The 20731-nt window shown below is 39.2% G+C and overlaps 1 protein-coding gene and 1 long non-coding RNA gene across 7 annotated transcripts in view; one reads left to right on the top strand and one right to left on the bottom strand.

Moving 5' to 3' along the window:
- Positions 1 to 17869, bottom strand: part of LOC309631240 — a 41587-nt gene extending 23718 nt beyond the window's left edge. Inside the window, exons 1-3 of the long non-coding RNA XR_014246137.1 lie at positions 17288 to 17869; positions 14266 to 15911; positions 5357 to 7916 (exon numbers count right to left, since the gene is read on the bottom strand). This is a non-coding gene — a long non-coding RNA (uncharacterized lncRNA). The remainder of the gene's footprint in view (positions 1 to 5356; positions 7917 to 14265; positions 15912 to 17287) is intronic.
- The window catches only part of SPATS2L (spermatogenesis associated serine rich 2 like), a 166970-nt gene that overhangs the window by 88398 nt on the left and 57841 nt on the right, over positions 1 to 20731 (top strand). For 5 of the 6 annotated variants that reach the window (XM_082397369.1, XM_082397373.1, XM_082397372.1 and 2 more), the window contains one exon: positions 18168 to 18276. In XM_082397369.1, coding sequence (XP_082253495.1) covers positions 18168 to 18276 — 109 coding nt within the window. Of the gene's footprint in view, positions 1 to 3846; positions 4043 to 18167; positions 18277 to 20731 lie in introns of all 6 variants that reach the window. The other variant, XM_082397371.1, reaches the window with a different exon arrangement.

Below are 20731 nucleotides of genomic sequence, written 5' to 3'. Positions count from 1 at the left end.
ACTCATTAAAATGGAGGAGGAGGACTAGACAGGGGGAGAGGAGCCTTTTGTCCACAGTGGGAACAGGGAGGGGCCATCTCAACATTTGTGCAGGTGACTGACATAGACTCTGTGTCCTGGAGTCTGTCCTCAACAGGTGGACAGATGTCCCATTTTATTTTATTTTTTCCTGTAACTGTCTTGACTTATGTTTTATAAAGTACCGAAATATGGTTCAAATCTTTGTGTGGGGGAGTACTGTCAGAAAAACCCAAGAGTTTGATGAAAGAGATTTTTAACAGGATCAGAGAAAGTACAAAAGAAACCCATCATCAAGCATCTTTAAAATATTAACTCCATTTAATAGTGAACTCATTTTATGGGATGTGGGACAAGTTTTAATGATATGCAGTTATTTTTAAAGACCAAACCATGCAAGCTTTGGAGCGAATCTGAATTTCATAATTCTGTACGAGTGTTTAGGTCAGTTTAGCCCAGCCCTTGGATTCAAACAGCAAAAACACAAACCACACACACAGCTTTTAGGTTTCACCACGAATAGGTTCTTGTCATCATTTTCTCATAGGAAAGGGTCATTAAATTTCCCTTTCAAAGAACGGAGAAACGTTGACAATAGTTATTGCCTAATGCTTATGTACAGAACTGCTGTTATTGTTGCTTGGCAACTAGAAGAGATCTGACAAGGAGTCGAAAGGAACTGAATGAATAAATGGAAATGTCAGCATCAGTTTCTGCAGATAAGAAGAAATTTACTATTGTAGGATTAGCATCACATTGTTTTTCTTCCCAAGCTACACAATCGGAATTCACAGTGTTTCTGTTATGCTTCTCCTGCCCTCCCGCCCCACCTGCTTCCACCCTTTCATCATAGCCCCTTTTGCACTCTGGCTGAGAGTTACATACAAGGTAGAGGGTTAATGCTAAACAATACAAGAGCATGTCAAAATCAAAACCTGTGGCGGCAGGAAAAAAGTTACCTCTGTTGGCAATCCCTTGGAATTTATGTGTACTTTACCAATATTCTAGTTATTTTTCACAATGATCCTTCACATTAAATTATCCAATTTTTACAAATTTTTAAAAAAATGATAAAGCTGCAATGGTTTCTTCTCTTCTGACCTTGAGCATTAAAAATCTGTCCAGATGGATTAGATAGGTAGTTAGGTAGATTGATTGAGTCACCACTTAACAGTATACTGCTTGTATTATTATTATTATTATTAAAACCACTTTTTCTCTGTGATTTATCCACAACTTGATTACAAGCTCCTTATAAGCACAAATAGATTTTTAATTTATTTGTGTACTCAATAGCTCCTATAATAGTAATATCATAGAATTTATGCCCCCAAAATACTCAGTCAAATAACTGAGCCAAGATTCTGTAACGGTGATTCTCAGCCAGTAGGAAGAAAGGAGAAGGAAGTGAGCGTGCCTCCCTGTGTCGGGACAAGCATTAGAATGTCAGTAGGGAAAAGACGGGAGTAATTAGAAAAAGCATATTTGTGTTCTTTTGAGTCTCCAAGAGCAGAGGCCAAGGTGGGATTAGATGATTAAGAGGTGCCTTGGGGGTGGGAAGCAGTGGAGGCAGGTGCTTGTAAAAGAGAAAGGGGAGGAAGGATGTGCAGGCAGGGAGAGTCTACAGACTGCCAAGCATGCAGGTCTGCCATAGTTGAAAGAAGAAGGAGAAGGAAAAAAAATTGGGTAAGAAGAGTCTCCCTGGGCAGTGCAGTTCTAAGAAGGTTTGTGCAGGTCAATGGGGAGTCTTCATTCCCCGGCTGGGGAACTCCCATATCCCTCAGAAATGAGCTTTCACTAGCACCCCCTACCTGAGCCATTGACTGGGTGCATCCTGGGTGGAGTGTGGCTTGGGTGGACCCAGAGGGGCGGTAGCTAGGCTGTCAGTCAACTCTGTTTCCCACAGAGGGAGATTTCTGTGCCACCGCAATATTTGAGAGTATAACAAAATTTTATGTTTAAAAAGGAAATTGAAATATCTATTTTGGAATTCAATCATATAAGAGAAAAGCATGAGATTTTTAAAATTTTTAATAAAAATTTCAAGAACCTCTGTTAATTAATAAATTAAAATACAAACTCTAGAATTTCCCTTCCCTTAGCAAGATGAGCCGTACTGCCACTAGTATAGGGAGCCGCCTTAACTTCTAGGGCAAAGGATAATTTAGGAGTCTTATTTTCTATCAGAAGTGTACTCTCTAACCACATTTAAGGAAACAAGGGGACACATTAATTTTACTGAAAAACTGTGTGTCCTTTGGTACAATGTGGAACCTCACCGGGCTTCAGTTTCCTTATCTGCCAAATGAGGGGTCTCTTTTATGTAGAGGATCTCCAGAATCCTTTCCAGCTCTAATATTGGATGAATCCATGGTCTTTTCCACCTCACAGGCCCCAGAAAAGACTGAAAAGCGGACTGTACCACAGATCAGAGAACCTGGGGGCAGCCTTAGTCCTGATACAAATCAACTGCCTCAATTTGAATGTGGTACGCAACCTCTCCATACTCAGTTCCTTGTTTAAAAAAAAAAAAATCTGATTAAACTATTTATAAGGTACATTTATGGTTCACTGGTATGTCATTTCTGATGCCTCCCTGTGTACAGACCCTTCAGAACTCTGCTGCTCAGTTCTTGAAGATAACTATCAACAAAAATGTACTGAAATGATGATTGAGGAGCAATGATATACTTTAAAGTTAACATTTTTCTTTTTGTAATTGTGGTAAGAGTGTTTAACAGGAGATTATTTTCTTTAAGTGTTCACTGTGGTGTTGTTAACTCTAGCACAGTGTTGCCCAGCAGATGTCTAGAACTTAATTAAACTGCATGACTGAAACTTTATACCATTAAACAACAACTCCCCATTTCCTTTTACCCCAGCCCCTGACAACCACTGTTCTTACTCTCTGCTTCTGTGAGTTTGACTATGTTAGATACCTCCTATAAGTGGAATCATGCAGTATTTGTCCTGTGTCTGGCTTATTTCACTTAGCATAATGTCCTCAAGGTTTATCTGTGCTGTTGCATGTGAGAGGATTTCCTTCTTTTTAAGGCTGAATAGTATTCCATTGTGTGTATATACCACATTTTCTTTACCTACTCATCCATCGATGGACATTTGTTCATGCTTGTTTGATGTTTTTATTGGCTCAAGTTGTAATTGTAGCTATTCAACTAAGGCTGAATCCACAAACTAGTTTTAACCCTTTTTACTGCCTTTAGAGTAAAAACAAACAAGCTCATAAAATCATTGGGAAAACAAGATCCGGTCAAACAGATCATAATGTTTACTGATGTTTAAATCACCATGTTTTTTAAATTGGTCGGACCTGTTAAAATAAAAAAATGGTATGTGGGTGAGAAACAACACTTCCCCTAAGGAGAGAGCATGTTCCTGGTTTCCATGGTGGTGAGATGGCCTCCTTCCTTCATGCCACAGTGAAGAAATACCCAAGATTGGTATAATTTAGAGATTAACCAAACTCCTTTGTTCTGGTATTGACTAAGAGGTAACTAACTCCCTTATTTGGTATTGATTAAAGGGTAATAGTGACTTGTACCTTCATGGTACTCTTTATCTGAAGAGTTCTGTGAATGAGCAGGGGGGAAAAAACCCACAGGGAGAGCAGATGTCAATAATTAGCTTCCCCCCTCAAGTGAAGACCTTAAGTTCCAAAGTAAGTGAGGAAATATTTTTACTGAATATTCTAAGTTAGAAGCAGAAGATAAATTAAAAATATCTTACTATTCTGATTAAAATGCCAAAACAAAATGCCTTGTAAAAATAAAATTCCCTTTTTCTTTTTGTCTTCACTAATAAATCCAGATATGGATTTCATCAGAGAAAATAGCTCAACAGAACATTTACCTAAGTCCTAATACTGTGTGGGTATAAAAGGCTGGCTGAAAATAGACTTCCAATGGACTCAGAGGCTCACCCTATTCTAAATTATGTGCAGGTCTAACTGGTAGTTCTGGGAAAATATGAAGAAGAATAAAGCACAGTTATGGAGAATGTGCAGGTATACACTGAATACATGCTAGTAGCTAAGTGAATGAAATGTGTATTAAGTCCATTGCTTGTCTCAATATAGATTAGAAGGGCAGCTGCTACTAATAGCAACCGTTTGAGATATACATCAAACCTACACATGTGCCAGATTAAAGATGAGAATTCTGATATGAAAAATGTGTCATGGACTAAATTAAAACATTTAAGACACTGTATCTGATTTTAATTTTACTATTTCTTTACATAGGAGAAGCATTCATTTAAGTATCAGATACTCAACAAATCAATTTATCAGGCTTATTTCTAGGAATTAGAGAAGTTATATAACTTCTTTAAGCTATCAATTTTCATTTAGTAGTGTAATTGTTACATTAATTTGCTTTTTTTCCTGCCCTCAAATGCTCAGTGACTTGAGAAAGTGTAGACTCTGAATTGATGGAAAGAAGTCTGGGTTGTTGTTGCTTTAACCCTTTGAGCCAGATTGTATTCTTCAACGGCTATAAAATATCTCCCCCATTAAGAGGTGGGGTCTGAGCCCCTCCCCTTAACACTGGGTAGGCTTTTGGAACTGGTTGACCAGGATAGTGGAAGGAAGTGACTCTCTGTGGCTTTCATAGTGGGTGATTGAGCTTCTTCTTCACTAGTTGGGACACTTGTGTTGGAACTCTGGGCAGCCATGTAAACAATCTGACTGTTCTCAGGCCACCATGCTTTGAGGAAGCCCAGACTAGCCCTTAAGGACCACATAGAGAAGACCTGAGAATAGTACATGAAGAGAGAGATGGCCAGCCAGACCTCAGCTGCACCTCCCCCCCACTATACCAACTGCTCTCTCTGTCTGCATGAAAGACCCCAAGGTAGACCCACTCAGCCGAACTCCTCTTGAACTCCTGACCCACAGAAACGTTGAAAAATTACAATTGATTGTTGTTTTAAGCCACAGAGTTTTGGGGTGACTTGTTATGCAGCAATAAATAACTGAAATACCCTCTCAAAAATTAAAACTGTTCAAACTAGAACTGATATTTTTAAAATGACGATGTTGCCTAAATAATACAGAGGCGTGGATGTTTACATGCAGGTAAATTAGTTAATAGGTGAGCAGTTATACCTAAAAAGAGGTCTGTCCTAGTAGCCACCTTCTTTTCTCTTCTTTCCACACTATCCCTTAGCTTCCAAGCCTTCCCTTATATCTCTCACTTGCGGTTTTCAATTCAGAGTGGGCATTAGAACCACTAGGCAAACTTGAAAAAATAGTGAATGTCCAGGCCCATATTTAATTGTTTGAGGTGGGACCCGGATGTAGGTACATTTTAAAGCTCACCAGGTGATTTCCAGTTTGCAGCCAGGGCTGAGAACCACTGTTAGATGCTGACAATGCCCAACTCGGTATCCCTGGCTCAGTTCTTCCTTGGAGCTGCAGATTCATAGATTCGACTGTTCTCTAGATGTCTGGACGTGGATGCCTCCCAGCCCCCTCAAGCAGAAGGTTCCATTTTCACCACTACTTCTTTTCTCAGGAAATGACACCGCTATCGACAAAAATGCTCAAGCCAGACACCCGGGAGTCATCCAGATTCCTTCATCTTCCGTCTTCCTCATTCCTCGCGACACAAATCAGTCACTTCCCCCCAAGTAATTTGTGAGTCATTCTCTCCACTGCTCCATCTTGGTCTACTTTCTCTCCCCTCGATACTGTATTAGAATCCTACCTGGCATCCATTTGCTCTCCTCCAATTCATCCACATAGAAACCACAGTGACCTTCTTAAATACCCAAATACCGCACTCCTCCTCTGAGTAGGTCCCTCCAATGGCTACCTTTAGGATAAGGCACAGAATCATAAGATGGCTTGCAGAGCCTTGCACACTTTGCCTCATGCCTTTTTGATAGAGCTTCATCTGAAATCCCATTCCTTCTAACGTGTAATGCTCCAACAGTCCTGGGTCTTCATTCCTTTGAACGTGCTTCCAGTCACTCAGTCCTGTCCGTGAGTAGATGCTGTATACTCTTCCTGGAATATTCCATCTCCTCTCCCCTTTCCCTCTCCTGGCTTGGTCTTATTACCCTTCATTCTCAGTGTAAACAAACTTCCATCCTCAGATGGGGCTTCCCTGATTCTCTGGGTTAGGATAGGTCCCCCTGTTACAGGTAACCAACTCATCTTTGCCTCCCCTTATGTAACACTCATCAAATATCTGCCTTCTTAGACTATAAGCTCCAAAGCAGGTCAGGGAATGTATCTATCACTGCTACACTCCAGCCTCTAGCCTAGTCTGTTCATTGTGACTGACTGAATGAATGAATAAACAAGTGAACGTGGATTAAGAGAGCAGTACCAACTCTGAGGGAAGTTCTTGTGGTGATACTCTGGCCTCTGGCCCGTCTAAATTCAGATCAACAATTTGGATAGGATACCGATGATGGCAACTAATGTTTTAAATGATATAAAATTGGAAGGAATGACTAATGCATTCCCTGTTTTTGATGGCAGAAAGCAAGGTTCTAAAAGCTAACAGCGGCTGGAGTGATAGGTCAGAACTTACAGACTGAAATTTAATAAAAGTGAATGCAATATCCTACCATTGCATTCTAGTCACTATACAAGTATAGGATGGGGGACGCTTGTCACAGAAACAATCCAGGGTGTGTTACTAACATAGTAAGCTCTGTTTGAACCGGTAATTGATGAGGGCCCTGAAAGTGCTAATGCCATCTTAGATTCCTTTAATGGTAAGTAGGGCCCCACCAAAACAGGTGCAGGTCCCACAATCCTCTGCTCCGATCCAAACACCTCTGGAACAATGTACTTCATTTATAGGACCACATTTCACCAGGATGCACTCAGAGGAGCTCGACCAGGGTGGTGAAAGCTTGGGAAGCACAGCTTATGAAAAACAGAAGAGCATAACTTTACTCCGTAGGAGATGGAATTTTGAGGAACACATTCGTTCCTTGAAAAAAACAAAAAATGAAGGGCTGGTCTTTAGGGAAAAGATTACACCAGAAGGCAGAACCAGGACCAAGGACTGGCAACATCTAACATCCTCTCTCTGGCCACTTTCTTATCATTGACCTCTCTTATTCTCTCCTTCTGTTGAGCATCTGCTCTGTGTTCTCAACAGGATCTCTCGTCCCTTAGTCTCTCCCTAGTCTCCCAATTCATCATCCCCCTTCATTTGCCCACAGATGCCTTGATCATCTACCTTATGATTCTCAGCCGCCGTATCCCCGAGTCCTAGGATCTAACACAATGTTTCTTAGAGTTCATAACCTTGGATCATTCCTTTTGTCTGCTTCTACCTCTGGCTTGTTGAGGAAAGCCACACCAGTTGGCTCCATGACAAATCTGTGCCATCCGGCGTTAGTGGCCCTTCAGTCCAGCTTGGCCCTCTTTCATTCATCTAGGCCATTTCCTATCACATTCCCATAAGGCAGCTCTAAACCTTTTCCCACATTTTAGCCCTAAGGCAAACTCTAAAACTCTCACTCAGAGGAAATACCTTCCTTCAATTTTCCTCCTCACGATCTCAAATTTCTTCTCTATCTTCACTCTTCCTTTCTCTCCTTTCTTCCTTCCTCAGAATTCTGAGAAAGAGAAAGAATCTGCCTTCCCTTCCAAAGCTTACTTTTCCACATGGATTTTGATACCATTTTGTTTCATTTCCTCTGGGACTTTGTTTCATAATTTATCTCCTGTCTTTCCTCTCTTCAAATTCTTTCTCACTGCCAGCTCCATTCTCCCGTCAGTCAACACACTCAGGCACTTTGTGGAGACGAATTGTGTGATGATTGTTTTAAGATGGATTGGAGAGAGCAGAAACCAAGCCAGAGAGTCCAATTAGAAGGCTTTTTCCAGAGTCCAGGCGAAAGGCAAAGGGAACCTGTCCAGGGTAGTGAAAGAAAAAATAGAGAACAGGTGAGACTCAGAGAGGATTTTGTTGTCAGAATGACCTTGAGTTAGTTGTTATTTATGACGTTGCCTTATTTTCCTATGGTTTTGTCAGGTCCTTGAGGGCAAATACTGTGTCAGATTCATCTCACAGATTCATCTCACTTTCTCTCATGAAATCTGGCTTTGAATGAATGGTTAGAATTCCCTCAAAATGTGTGTGTCAGGGGGAGTTTGGGGGAGGGAGAGCCACACTCTGGAAGGTATATTTTTTTAAAAAGAGGATAGTTGTTGAGACAGGGAAAGATGGCTCCATATTAGGAGGAAGAAAAAAGTAGACTTTGTTCCTCAATGTGTGGTCTGTTATAGTATTTTCCCATTGCTGTGACAAATGGGATCTGCTATTACAAATCGCCACAAACGTAGTGGCTTAAAATACCACAAATTTACTATCTTACAGTTATGGAGATCAGAAGTCTGAATGGGTCTCATTGGGCTAAAACCAAGGTGTCAGCAGGGCTACATTCCTTTCTGGAGGCTCTAGGGGAGAATTCGTTTTCTTGCCTTTTCCAGCTTCTAGAAGCTGCCTGCATTTCTTGGCTCGTGGCCCCCTTTCATCTTCAAACCCAGCAATGGCTGGTCAGGTCTTTCTCACAGTGAGTCAGTCGGACACTCTCTTCTTCCTCCTTCTACTTATAAGGACCCTCATGATTATATTGGGTCCACTGAGATAATCCAGATAATCTCCCCTTCTCAAGGTGATTTGATTAACAACCTTAATTCTATCTGCAGCCTTAATTTGCCAGTAGCCTAACATATTCACAGGTTCCTGGGGATTAGGGGGTGGTTGGCTTTGGGGGCTATGGTTCTGTCACCACATCCTTGGACAAGCGGCGTCTCCATCACCTGGTAACTTATTAGAAATGCACTCTCGGGCTCCACCCCAAGCCTCTGAATCAGAATCTGCATTCTAATCAGATCCCCAGGTGAATATACTTTAAAGTTTGAGGAGCCACTACTTGACTATCTGTAAGATTCTCTCAACTTTAAACTTCCCACGATTCTGTGAAAACTGCATTTTTTTTCCACCTTCAAATCTTCATTATTCCTTCTAATCCTGGTTTCCTGCCAAAAAAAAAAGTTAATTTTGATTTATATGCCTGGTGTTAATTCCCCAGAAGCCAGCCAAGTAGAACATGACAAGACTTCTTGCATATTTTTTACTGGCAGAAAGTAGATGTTAGAAAAGGCAATTAAATTATAGAATTATCCATGATGCAAAGGTACTGGTCTGCAAAGAATATTTTCTTCCCCAAGAAGATTCATAGGCGAACTGCCTTCATTAGAGTGTAGATAATATTAGTGGCCCAGCAAGCGAAGCGAAACGTACACACATGAGCTGTTTTTAAGGCATCTCTGAACGGCTCAGCATTTGAGAAATGTGACCAAAGCTGATTATAAAATTCCTTTCAGAGCTGCAGGAACGGCAACCCATAAATAACTCTGGTTCTCACTGCTGCAAAAAGGAGGTTGCAGGCTGTTTGACTGCTGTCCTTCTTGTAGGGGATAAGATTAAAGCTCACCTCCAAGATTACAAGGTCCTCAAGGCTGGGACCAGCAGTGCCTGGGACCTAGGCGGCACTTCATACATATTTGGGCTTGAATACTTTTTACTACCATATAATATGTTAAGCTGAATTACAGAGATGCACTGGGAAAAAACCCTGGATAAATAAAAGTAATATTTCAATGATTATCTTACTAGACTCCCTACTTCCTTTTGTTCATTCATCTATCTGAACATTTATGAATCATCTACTGAATGCCACCCATTGTTCTAGGCCCTGTGGATATACAGCTATGATCCCTGTCATTTACAAGCTCACATTCCAGTGGGGCAGATAGTCATATAAGTAAATAATTAGGGCAACATGAGTGCTAGATGAGGTCTGTGAACAAGGCTTGTGGGCCTCTCTTCTCTGAAATGTCATTCCCATTCTATCGGGATTTATCTTTAAAATCGCCCATTTTTCCCCTTTGCCAGTTGGATTAGTAATCTGGCTTTATTACTTTTATTTTCAGCCTTAGTTACTAATGTTGCCTCTAGGCACTCGCTACTTGTTCTAGAAAATGAAACCTCTCCGACAAGTGCAAGTGAAAAAGAGGTTACTCTAAAGATGTGGTAGGGACTCACGGGACTTCAGGACAAGTTAAAGAAGCAGGAAAGCCAGGAAGTAAGGCAGCTCCAAATGGCCCCTCTTCATCTCCATTCTGGCTTCTCTCCCTTTGTGTGGAATAGTCCAGACGCCAAGGCAGAGAATCTGATTGGCCCACTTTGTCTTTTCAGACCTGACTGCTGCGATCATTGTCACTATACTCTGCTTCCTTCATATCACTCACTTAGCACGAGTTGCAATTGTATATTTTTTTCATTTGTGTATTTTACATCTGTTTTCCTCTCTAGGTTTGGTAGTGACTGTGTCTGTTTTATTACTGCTGTCTCCAGGCACTAGTGCAGTGCCTGACCATAGTAAGCATTTAGTAAATAAATAAATGAAAGAATGAGACTTGGGCAGGAGGTGGGGGTGGGGTGGGGGGAGTCTGGGAGCCTGTGCTGTTAACCACCCTAGTGACGGGCTTCCTTGTGGTGCCACTCAACTTGCAGGAGAGAAAGAGCCTTGGGTCCACTGACTGCTCAGCAAGGCTGAGGAGGAAGTTTCTAAAGAAGGGAAGTATATGGGGGATCTCCCCCAAATAAGTCTTGGCCAACACTCTAGACATACATTCTTTCCATTTCAAAGACACACCAACCTTTATACCTAGAGAGACCCTTCTCCTTCATGGCCCAATGTAAATGCTCCCACCCTTTCCTTTTTAAAATGTATTGAGCAGCTAATATATGCCAAATTCTATATCAGACACTTTACATGCATCATCTCTTTTCATTTTTACTGAGACTCTAGCAGGTCATATCCTCATTTTACAGCTACAGAACCAAGTTTCAACAATTTAAGCAGCTCATCCAAGGTCAAAGAACTAGCATACAGCAGAACCAAGATTAGAAAATAGGTCTGTTTAATTCCAAAGCTTCTTCTGCGACATTTGGCTGTTTCCTCTATATTCTCCCCTCCTTGGGCAAACTTAACTGCTCCCTTCTCTGTGATACTACAGCCTTTTTTCGTAGAGGCAGCACAGCGTTTTACATACTTTCGGGTACAGACAGTTCTGGATCCACTGCTACACTGTCCGTCTTAGGGCAGGGACTGCAACTGGCTCCCTTTTGTGTCCTCAGTGCCTGTTACCTCGTGGAGGCTCAACCAATACCTGTCTGCTGGGCTGAGCTTTGGAAGGATAGGCAGTTACTATGCTATTTTGTATTTTTAAAACTCCACAAAATACCATGAGTATCTTATTATACAGAAGTCTCATAAATATTCTTCCCATCTCTATTATTGAAAATTAAAGAACATATGTCTATTCTCCATAACCATATAATGTTTAGGTCATATCACAGTCTACAGAGACTCACCTGCCTGTTATTGTGGTTGGTAAATACAGAGCGATGGGATGGTCCAAACACTGGCAGAATATTCCTTTGACTCAAAAGAGCAGCCTGAATAAGGACCTACTGTATAGCACAGGGAACTCTACTCAATACTCTGTAATGGCATATATGGGAAAAGAATCTAAAAAAGAGTGGATATATGTATAACTGATTCACTTTGCTGTACACCTGAAACTAACACAACGTTATCAACTCAACTATACTCCAATGAAAAAAAAATGGTTTTAGAGGGTAGAGAATGAAGGAGAGCTTTATAGCGTATTTATATACAATTAGCAAAACCTCACTATAGCACAATTTCACATATGAATTAATGGAAAAGTAATAAAAATATTAGCATGACATGTCAAAAAATAAAGAGCAGCCTGGTATAGGTACAAATTGGCATTCTCTCATTCAACAAATAGTTATTAAATACCTACTATGTGCACATTGTTAGTCACTCGGGGTGAGCATGGTGACAATGCAAAGATGACTGAGAGGAGGGTTTTGCCCACATGTTGCTCACCGTTTAGAAGACACACCTTACACAGACACTTAGGCTGTGACGTAGAAGATGCTAAGGTTAGGAGACACCCCCTGATAAGGTCTGTGAGAACTGAAAGGAGACAGAGATGACTTACAGCAGGGATGGTTGAGACGGACTTCACGGAACACATGGCGTTTCAGCTGGAGTGTAAGATTTGGGCAAGTGCACACATCTCAGGTCAAGGGCAAAGCTCACACAGAAGTAGGGGGCCAACAATGGGCTTGCGCTTATGTATAAAGGGCAGAGCAAGAGGGGCACTTGGAAAAGCAAGTGGGTGCCCAGTTGTTGATGGCCTTGAATGCCAGGTTGTAGACATTTAACTTTACTCTTAAGGAAGGTGGGGAAATAGTCATGATTATACTTGAAGAAGAGTAGTCTGGCGACAGCCTTGGGGTGAATTTGCAGGGGAGAGACCAGAAGCAGAGGGAGCTGTTATTTTCTGTTTATTTGATAATACTGGGTCTTTACTGATCACACAGCTGTGTAGGTGGATTGAAAACTTCTGTCAGAACCATTTTTTGAAACTCAGACATAGTCTAAGTGACTCATCAGTAAGCCAAGAAGAATTTCTAAGGAGTCATCATAGACAGGCTCAAGAAATGTGCAGTGTGAATGAGGAAATCTAACAGCTCTTAAACCAGACAAGTCAGGCCCAGGGGAGGTAGGTTAATGTGGGAAGCTGAAATCAAACAACGTCCGTGAAAGCCACACTGCCTTGCTGCTTAGTGTAGGCAAAATGCCAGCCCGGCGGGCCTGAGGCAGAATGGGGCAAAACCTGCCAAGCCAGATAGAAAGCCCCAGAGAGAGGAGAGAAAGGGAGATTAGAATGCTGATGTTAAATCAAAACAATTTTTTAAATGTTTATTTTTTATTGACGTATAGTTGATGTACAGTATAAGTTACAGGTGTAAAATACAGTGAGTCACAATTTTTAAAGGTTATACTGCATTTAGTATTATTAAAAAAATATTGGCTATATTCCCCACATTGTACAGTATATCCTTGTAGCTTATTTTATACGTAATGGTTTGTACCTCTTAATCCCCTACTCTTATCTTGCCCTTCCCCTCTTCCCTCTTCCCACTGGTAACCACTAGTTTGTTCTCTATATCTGTGTCCACTTCTTTTTTGTTATATTCACTAATTTGTTGTATTTTTTAGATTCCACATATAAGTAACATCATATAGTATCTGTCTTTCTCTGTCTGACTTATTTCACTTGGCATTGTACCCTCCAAGTCCATGCATGTTGCTATAAATGGCAAAATCACATTCTTTTTTATGACTCAGTAGTATCCCATTATATATATATATGTGTATGTGTATATATGTATATCTCACATCTTCTTTATCCATTCATCTGCTGATGGACACTTAGGTTGTATCCATATCTTGGCAATTGTAAATGCTTCTATGAACACTGGGGCACATGTTTTCTTTTCGAATTAGTGTTTTTGTTTTTTTCGGATATATACCCATGAGTGGAATTACTGGGTCATATTATAATTCTGTTTTTAGTTTTTTGAGAAACCTCCATACTGTTTTCCATAGTGGCTGCACCAATTTACATTCTCACCAACAGTGTACGAGGGTTCCCCTTTCTCCACATCCTTGCCAACATTTGTTGTTTGTGTTCTTTTTGATGATAGCCATTCTGACAAGTGTGAGGTGATATGTCATTGTGGTTTTGACTTGCATTTCCCTGATGATTAGGGATGTTAAGCATCTCTTCATGTGCCTGTTGGCCATCTGCATTTCCTCTTTGGAAAAATGTCTATTCAGTTCTTCTGCCCATTTTTTAATCAGATTGTTTGTTTTTCTCTGGAGTTGTGTAAGCTGTTTATATATGTTGAATATTAACCCTTATTGGTCATATCATTTGCAGATATTTTCTCCCATTCAGTAGGTTGTCTTTTCATTTTATCAATGGTTTCCTTTGCTGTGCAAAAACTTTTAAAATCAAAACAACTTCTATGTGCAAAAGGAAGATTTCTCAATAGCAAATTGAATTTGCCAAACTAGATTTAAATTAGTAAAAGCAAAACAGGGGAATGTGATTTGGGAAAGGTAAAGCAGTTGCTAAATGAACCACTAACTAGCGGGCCATATTGTCACCCGACATCCTGCGCCGCTGCCTGGTTGACCCCACTGGAACGCACTGTTTATGGCATGAGAACCCTTGAGGGATGCACTCATGTGCAGCTGCAAACAGTGGGCTTCGGGGTGAAGCTGCAGCAACATACTCACCAGCTTGGGCTGTGGCAGTGAAGTAAAGGCCTTGTGTCTGAAGCATCGCCACCAAAGACAGCCTCTGCAAAACAGCCACTGCAGGCGTGAATTTTATGAGTTCTCCGCATGCAAACTAGCATTAGTCACGCATTGATTGATCCATTGCTCCAGGAGCTTCATTTCCAAATGCAAAGGCAGCTTTTCAGCACAACCTCACTATAACACTGCTTTTGTCATCCACCGCTTATATTTTAAACCTCCTTCATAAGGAGGTTTTTTTTAGATTTATATGCTTAGACCCCTATGACTGCTACATCTTGAATAGTGACACTGTGAGGTTCCTGTATTTTTATGCGTGCATATGATTGCCTGGGTTTCTCCATCTTTCTCAAACACATTTTCATAGAAAAATAAATGTAGTGAATTTATAAATAAAAAGGTGGAGAAACAATACTACTCTCTTCACATTAGCCAAGTACTGTGATCAAAGCAGAAACTTGGCCCAGAAATTCACTAGAATTCAACATTAGTATGGAATATCTAAGAATAGGCAGAAATTATTTTTTTCCTTTTTTTTTTCCTCTTTTCTTTAAAACTCGACACTCCTGTTTTAATTGTGTCTTCCTCCAGGAGTTATATGCAATATTCATAGTTATATTTGATATCAGAACTCAGTTATTGACAATTTTCTAAGGATATGTTCAGTGCTAGGGTATATAAAGTGACAAGGATAGATGTTTTCTATATCCTACCGTGGTTGATTTTTTTTTTTTTTTCTTTTAAAGAGGGACAGGCAAGAGTAGTATAAACATCTAAAGAAGAAGTATCTCTGTAAGCTCAGGTTTATATTATATTTTGCCTTAACATAATAAAATAAATTATGTTTTGCAGAGGAGAGACTGGAAACAGGGCAAACAGCTATTTTATGTTTATTCCATACTTCTAGGTCTTTACTGATCACACAACTGTGTAGGTGGATCGAAAACTTTTTTTTTTTTAATTGAAATATAGTTGATTTACAGCGTTATATTAGTTTCAGATATACAGCATAGTGTTCAGTATCTTTACATATTATACTCCATTAAAAGTTATTACAAGATAATGGCTATGATTCCCTGTGCTGTACAATATATCCTTGTTGCTTATCTATTTTTTTCATAGTAGTTTGTATCTCTTAATTCCATGCCCCAATCTTGCCCCTCCCTGCTTCCCTCTCTCCACCAGTAACCACTATTTTGTTTTCTATATCTGTGAGTCTGTTTCTGTTTTACTATATACATTCATTTGTTTTATTTTTTAGATTCCACATATAAGTGATATCATATGTGTTCTCTGTCTGACTTGTTTCACTAAGCATAATATTCTCTAGGTTCATCCATGTTGCTGTTAATTAATATTTAGAAGGGCATGACTGATGTGGTAATAATGATGGTAATTATTATTAAGAAATTTTATATACTACTAACCAATCATAGTGGCTTGAAATGCTAGAATTTTATTTAAAAGGACTACATTAGAAGGACAACACGTAATGTTTATACATAACTCCAGCGCACTGGTGCCTGCTAGGCCAATTGTATTTAGTTTTGGACATGCACTGTTAATGATTCTCCTGGGTCAATGCAGGTGTTTTTGTTCTTGTTTTTCTCCCCATCTTGGCTTCTCTTAAAAAAAAAAAGATAAAAGGGGAGATTTGGGTCAAAGGGTATAAACTTTCAGTTACAAGATTAATAAGTTCTGGGGATCTAATGCACAGTATGGTGATTGTATACTGAATCATATACTTGAGAGTAGATCTTAAATGTTCTCACCACAAAAAAGAAGTGGTAATTATCTAATGGGATGGAGGTATTAGCTAATGCTATGGTGGTAATCATTTTGCAGTATATAAATGTATCAAATCAACATACTGTACACCTTAACTTACATATAACTTAAATATAATGATATATAAATATACATTTATCTACATATAAAATGTGTATATGACAAGGATAAATTAGAGAGAGAGAGAGAAAAGAGAGAGAGCTATCTTTCTAACATGATGAATGAATAAGAAAGGACAACACAAAAGGATGGTTGAGGGATGCTCACAAGACCTAAGTCTTTTGCATAGCCTTGTAGGCTGCGTGATCTGGTCCCTGCCCGCCTCTGGCCTCATCTTTGTATTTTGGAAGCCTCAGCTTCTGCCTCCCTCTATACTCCCTCACCTGTAACTTGCTCCTCATTCATGCTGTTCCTTCTACCTAAGATGCATTTCCTCTTAACCTCCCACCCATCGCTTCTCCCCTGTCCTTCAGATGTCAGCATACCTATATAAAGTCGTCTCCCTGTCCTATGATTTATAGCATTTATCACAGCATATAAGTATGTATTTATTTGTGTGATCATTTGAACAATATGTGTATCCCCCTCTAGTCTATAAGTTACAGGAAGTTTGGTGCCTTGTCACACAATAGACATTCAAAAATTATTCACTGAAAGGATTTTTAAACAGAGCAAGAGAAGAAGTGAGAAAGAACTTAGATTTGAAGAAGTTAATAATATTTTTTAAAATAGAGGCTAGAAAAACTAAGAACCGTAAAGTAGAGAAAAAAATCAAAGGACTCTTGTCACATATATACAACTGTGTGTGTGTGTGTGTGTGTGTGTGTGTGTGTGTAGAGTCCTTGACAATACCTACATATGTAGCATTTCTGAATGTCAAGATTCAAAGCCAGCTTTCTATAATGTCAGAACCTCTCCAAGTTATAAACCCATATCTTGTGCTGTTTTCTCATTATAATCTAAATACTCTTACATGTAGATCGATATGGAGTAGGCTGTCTATTTTCTAACATAATTAGGAAATAGGCTATGCTGCTTAATTGAGTGTTCTGGGCAATAGAATCACTTTACACATTATCATACACATATATCCATAGTCCATGAATCTGATTACAATAAATTGCATGTAACTCTAAAACTCAATTTAACCATTGATGAAAACATGTAAGGATTGTGCAGTGCTTTTGTGGTCGTCATTATGGATGCCACTCACCTTGGCCCCATGTAGTACTCTCATATTTGTCAGTAGTGGCTGCAGTAATCCCCTTGAGAGGAAGCTGGGTGAGCCAGGTTTTGCTGAAGTGGATAGAGCGTCCTGTAGTAATTGCAAGTTCTGTGAGATGAAGGTCAATTAATTCTATTAGGCAAGAAGAAAGAGTGCAAACATGTGCAAAATTTGATTAATTTGAATTTTATAGGTCATTAAAAATTGAATATCAGCTTAACTTGTTGAAATCCTTAGCTCTCATATATGTATTTACTTTTACTGTTTTCAATGTTTGATTTTCAGAAGTGTGTTGGGGAACGTTTTCCGTATTATGGCTAAGATTGCTATTTCAAAAATACAATGCCCCACATTTTATATCTCTATAAAAATTAATGGAGTTTCACAACACGCTTCTGTGAACCTCACTATGACTGTCTCCACTGTGCAGATCAGAGAAGCTGAGGCATGAGGCTATTTCTGTAAATTTTCCAAAGATCCACCCTGAGCCCACGGAGAAGAGAGCCTGAGACAGAAAACTATCTGTGTCCTCACTGAAAGTACACCTTGGGTGCATTTGGAGTCTTGGGGGTAGGTTGGTGGGGGGAGTAGGTTGCAAAACCAGAGTTGGCTTTTCCCACGTGCTACTCCAGTCCTAACAAGGACGTCTCTGTAGAAATGTGTATTCAGGTAACGAGGCTATCAAGGTGATCACCAGGATTAATTTTTAGTGGTCTGAAATGCCTTGAGTATGCTTGATGGCAAGAAGGTAGATTAGTTGACTTTTCAAGGCCTTTCTAACAGTTATTATTCTATCCAGTGAGAGAATAATATGGATGAAAAATATTCAAAATGTTTACCTTTCTCTTTCTTTTCCTCTCCTTTGCAGATCTATGCGGTTCGATCAGTTGTTCCCAACAAAAGCAATAATGAAATAGTTCTGGTGCTACAACAGTTTGATTTTAATGTAGATAAAGCAGTGCAGGCCTTCGTGGATGGTAAGTATACATGTCCCCTGAACCTGAAGATGTTAGAACTAGATATTCCATATATTCTGTATCTTTTTCCTTGAATGCATTGAATACCAATTATTCACTAATACTTTAATTTTCATTAAAATGTGCTAGGTTTTAAAAACACATCTACATATTAAGAGCAGAATTTGGAAGTTCTTTTTTCCTCATTGGGGAAAAAAAAAAAGTCAGACTGTAGAGAGTTTGCAAAGGATACCTATTATAATGCTACTAATTCAATTGTCAACCAGTCTGTCCAATTTGTTACTAAACATGTCCTTTATTTGATGGTGCCCTTGTTAATGGAGGATTATGTACTTTACTCCTGATCTGGGAAGCCTTCTCAACTCTTCAACCAGCATAGTTCTACTTGGCCTTACGACTGGAATCCTTGAACTTGATGCTTATGTAGCCTGAGAGGACTGGTTTAGTCTTTAATATCCTTAGTTTATGATTTTGAGATTACCTAATTAATCAGAATATCAGTTCATCTTATCTACCTCTAGAACTTTTTGCTGTCTAAAAAAATTTGTTTTTTTGGACAGCCCATTGCCAGTGACGGTATAGAATCTAAAGTCTCAGGAATGTATTTATTCTATAAATGTATAACCTACTGCTTTAGATTTCCTATAAATTATGGGAAATTCTTCTCTCTTACTCAAATTAAAGTTCCATTTATGAACAGAGATCTCATACCTGTCCTTAGTTATCATATGTCTTCTGTCCCAGCATTAGTTTCTGTTTTGTTAGTATGGACTAACTAAACATAATCTGACCGAAAGGTCAGGGAAGACCTATCAGCACATTCCTTGGATTTACCCTAGTTACACTTTGTTAAGGACAGTTTGATGTACTTCCTTTCCTAGGAGTAGAATAATCTTCCTAAGTTTCTACATATAGTACAGTTGCATCTCAGGCAAGGTCTTGGAACCAGGCAACGAACTCATATTCTGATATCTGCAGTCAGGGTTTAGGGTCCTAATTGAATTAAAAATGATTATCATTCAAAATAGACCTGCAAGCAGACCCACGGTGCATAAATTTTCTGACTGTTTTTCCTGCTTCATGTACAAGAATCTTTACTCACCAGATATAAATACAGAGAATGTAATTATTACTCCACCTTTGCAGCATTTAGTGCAGTTTGTCTCAAGAAAAAATTGGGGGAAACATGCATATCCTGGCTCAGATAAACTCTTTTCAGGTTTCACTTGCCAACATCACTCACATGGAAAAAAGCTTTAGGAAAGGAAAAAGGTTATTATCCCCATGCCTCCCCAGCCTCAGTTGGATTGAGGCCCCGACATTCTCCATCGTGAAAGTTTTTATTACAGAGTGACCCCTGATGAGTTGCACAGATACTCAGTAACTGAGGGACTGTCATCAAATCCAATCATATTTAAATGGAGCACCATGCTTGTCCTTGACATTTTCACCTTGTTGGTATTGAGGTCTCATTTTTAAAGACTCATCGATTGCTGAGAAACCTCATATCACTTTGGATGGGGACCACTCAGAAAACTTATTTAAAAATCACTGAAAATCAGAAATAATTGTTAAGAATCATTTACGAGGCACACTAAAAGCACTCTTTCTGAGCGGCTTTAAAAACTTCAAGCAGTTTCAGTATAATTAAAGTTTAATAACAACGATTCCAAAACTGTCTGTAAACATGGTTATTTCTTCTTCAGAATTACCCTGTAAAAGCTTGTTGTGCAAATTGCAAATAGAATTTATGTCAAACTATGCAAATTAGAGGAATAATTGAATATTGCAGTTGAAAGCAGTAAGCAACTCACCTCCTTCCTCTGATTAAAAAGAACAGTATTTAACATTTTTTTAAATTTAATTTTATCTGGAAAACTGAAGTTGAGCTATAAGTAAGAACTACCCTAATGATTATTAGCCACTGGTGTGACTTACGAAGTAACCTAGTGAAAGTGACTTCCTAAAGTTCTTCAAAAGGAAAATACTGTGAAACGTTAATTCTCTGGGCAAATTAGAAAAAGACCAGCCCAGTTAATAAAAAGACTGAATTATAGCTTACTTTTAAGTGCAGTCTTATTATTTCAAGTACATGTAATGCAAAAGGCCTAAGAGGGGCATTGAACTGGAAATTCTGAATGGATAGGAATAATTAGCCTTTCTGAACGTTAGTCCAAACACTATGGCCTTCTACTTATCAAACAGTAACAGTAGACTCAATAATTGGGGCCCTACTAATTTGAAATTTGTTATAAAGACCGGCCTGAAGTTTATCTTTGTTTAGCCAACACACTCATTGTAGAGAACTATTAGTATAATGAGACTGTATGAGAATGCTTAAAATTGTTAAAAGGATGCATTTAAGAGCTACTCTTTTAGAAGCACCTATTTAAATGAGAACAACTGGTCTACTCATTACCAATAACTTATTGTTGAAATTACCCCCAGCATAGTT

This window comes from Balaenoptera borealis (genome assembly GCF_965194805.1).
Source record: "Balaenoptera borealis genome assembly, chromosome: 6".
In the NCBI taxonomy this organism is placed as follows: Eukaryota; Metazoa; Chordata; class Mammalia; order Artiodactyla; family Balaenopteridae; genus Balaenoptera; species Balaenoptera borealis.
Note: the sequence above shows the minus strand (reverse complement) of the source record. Positions and strands in the feature narration are given on the sequence as shown.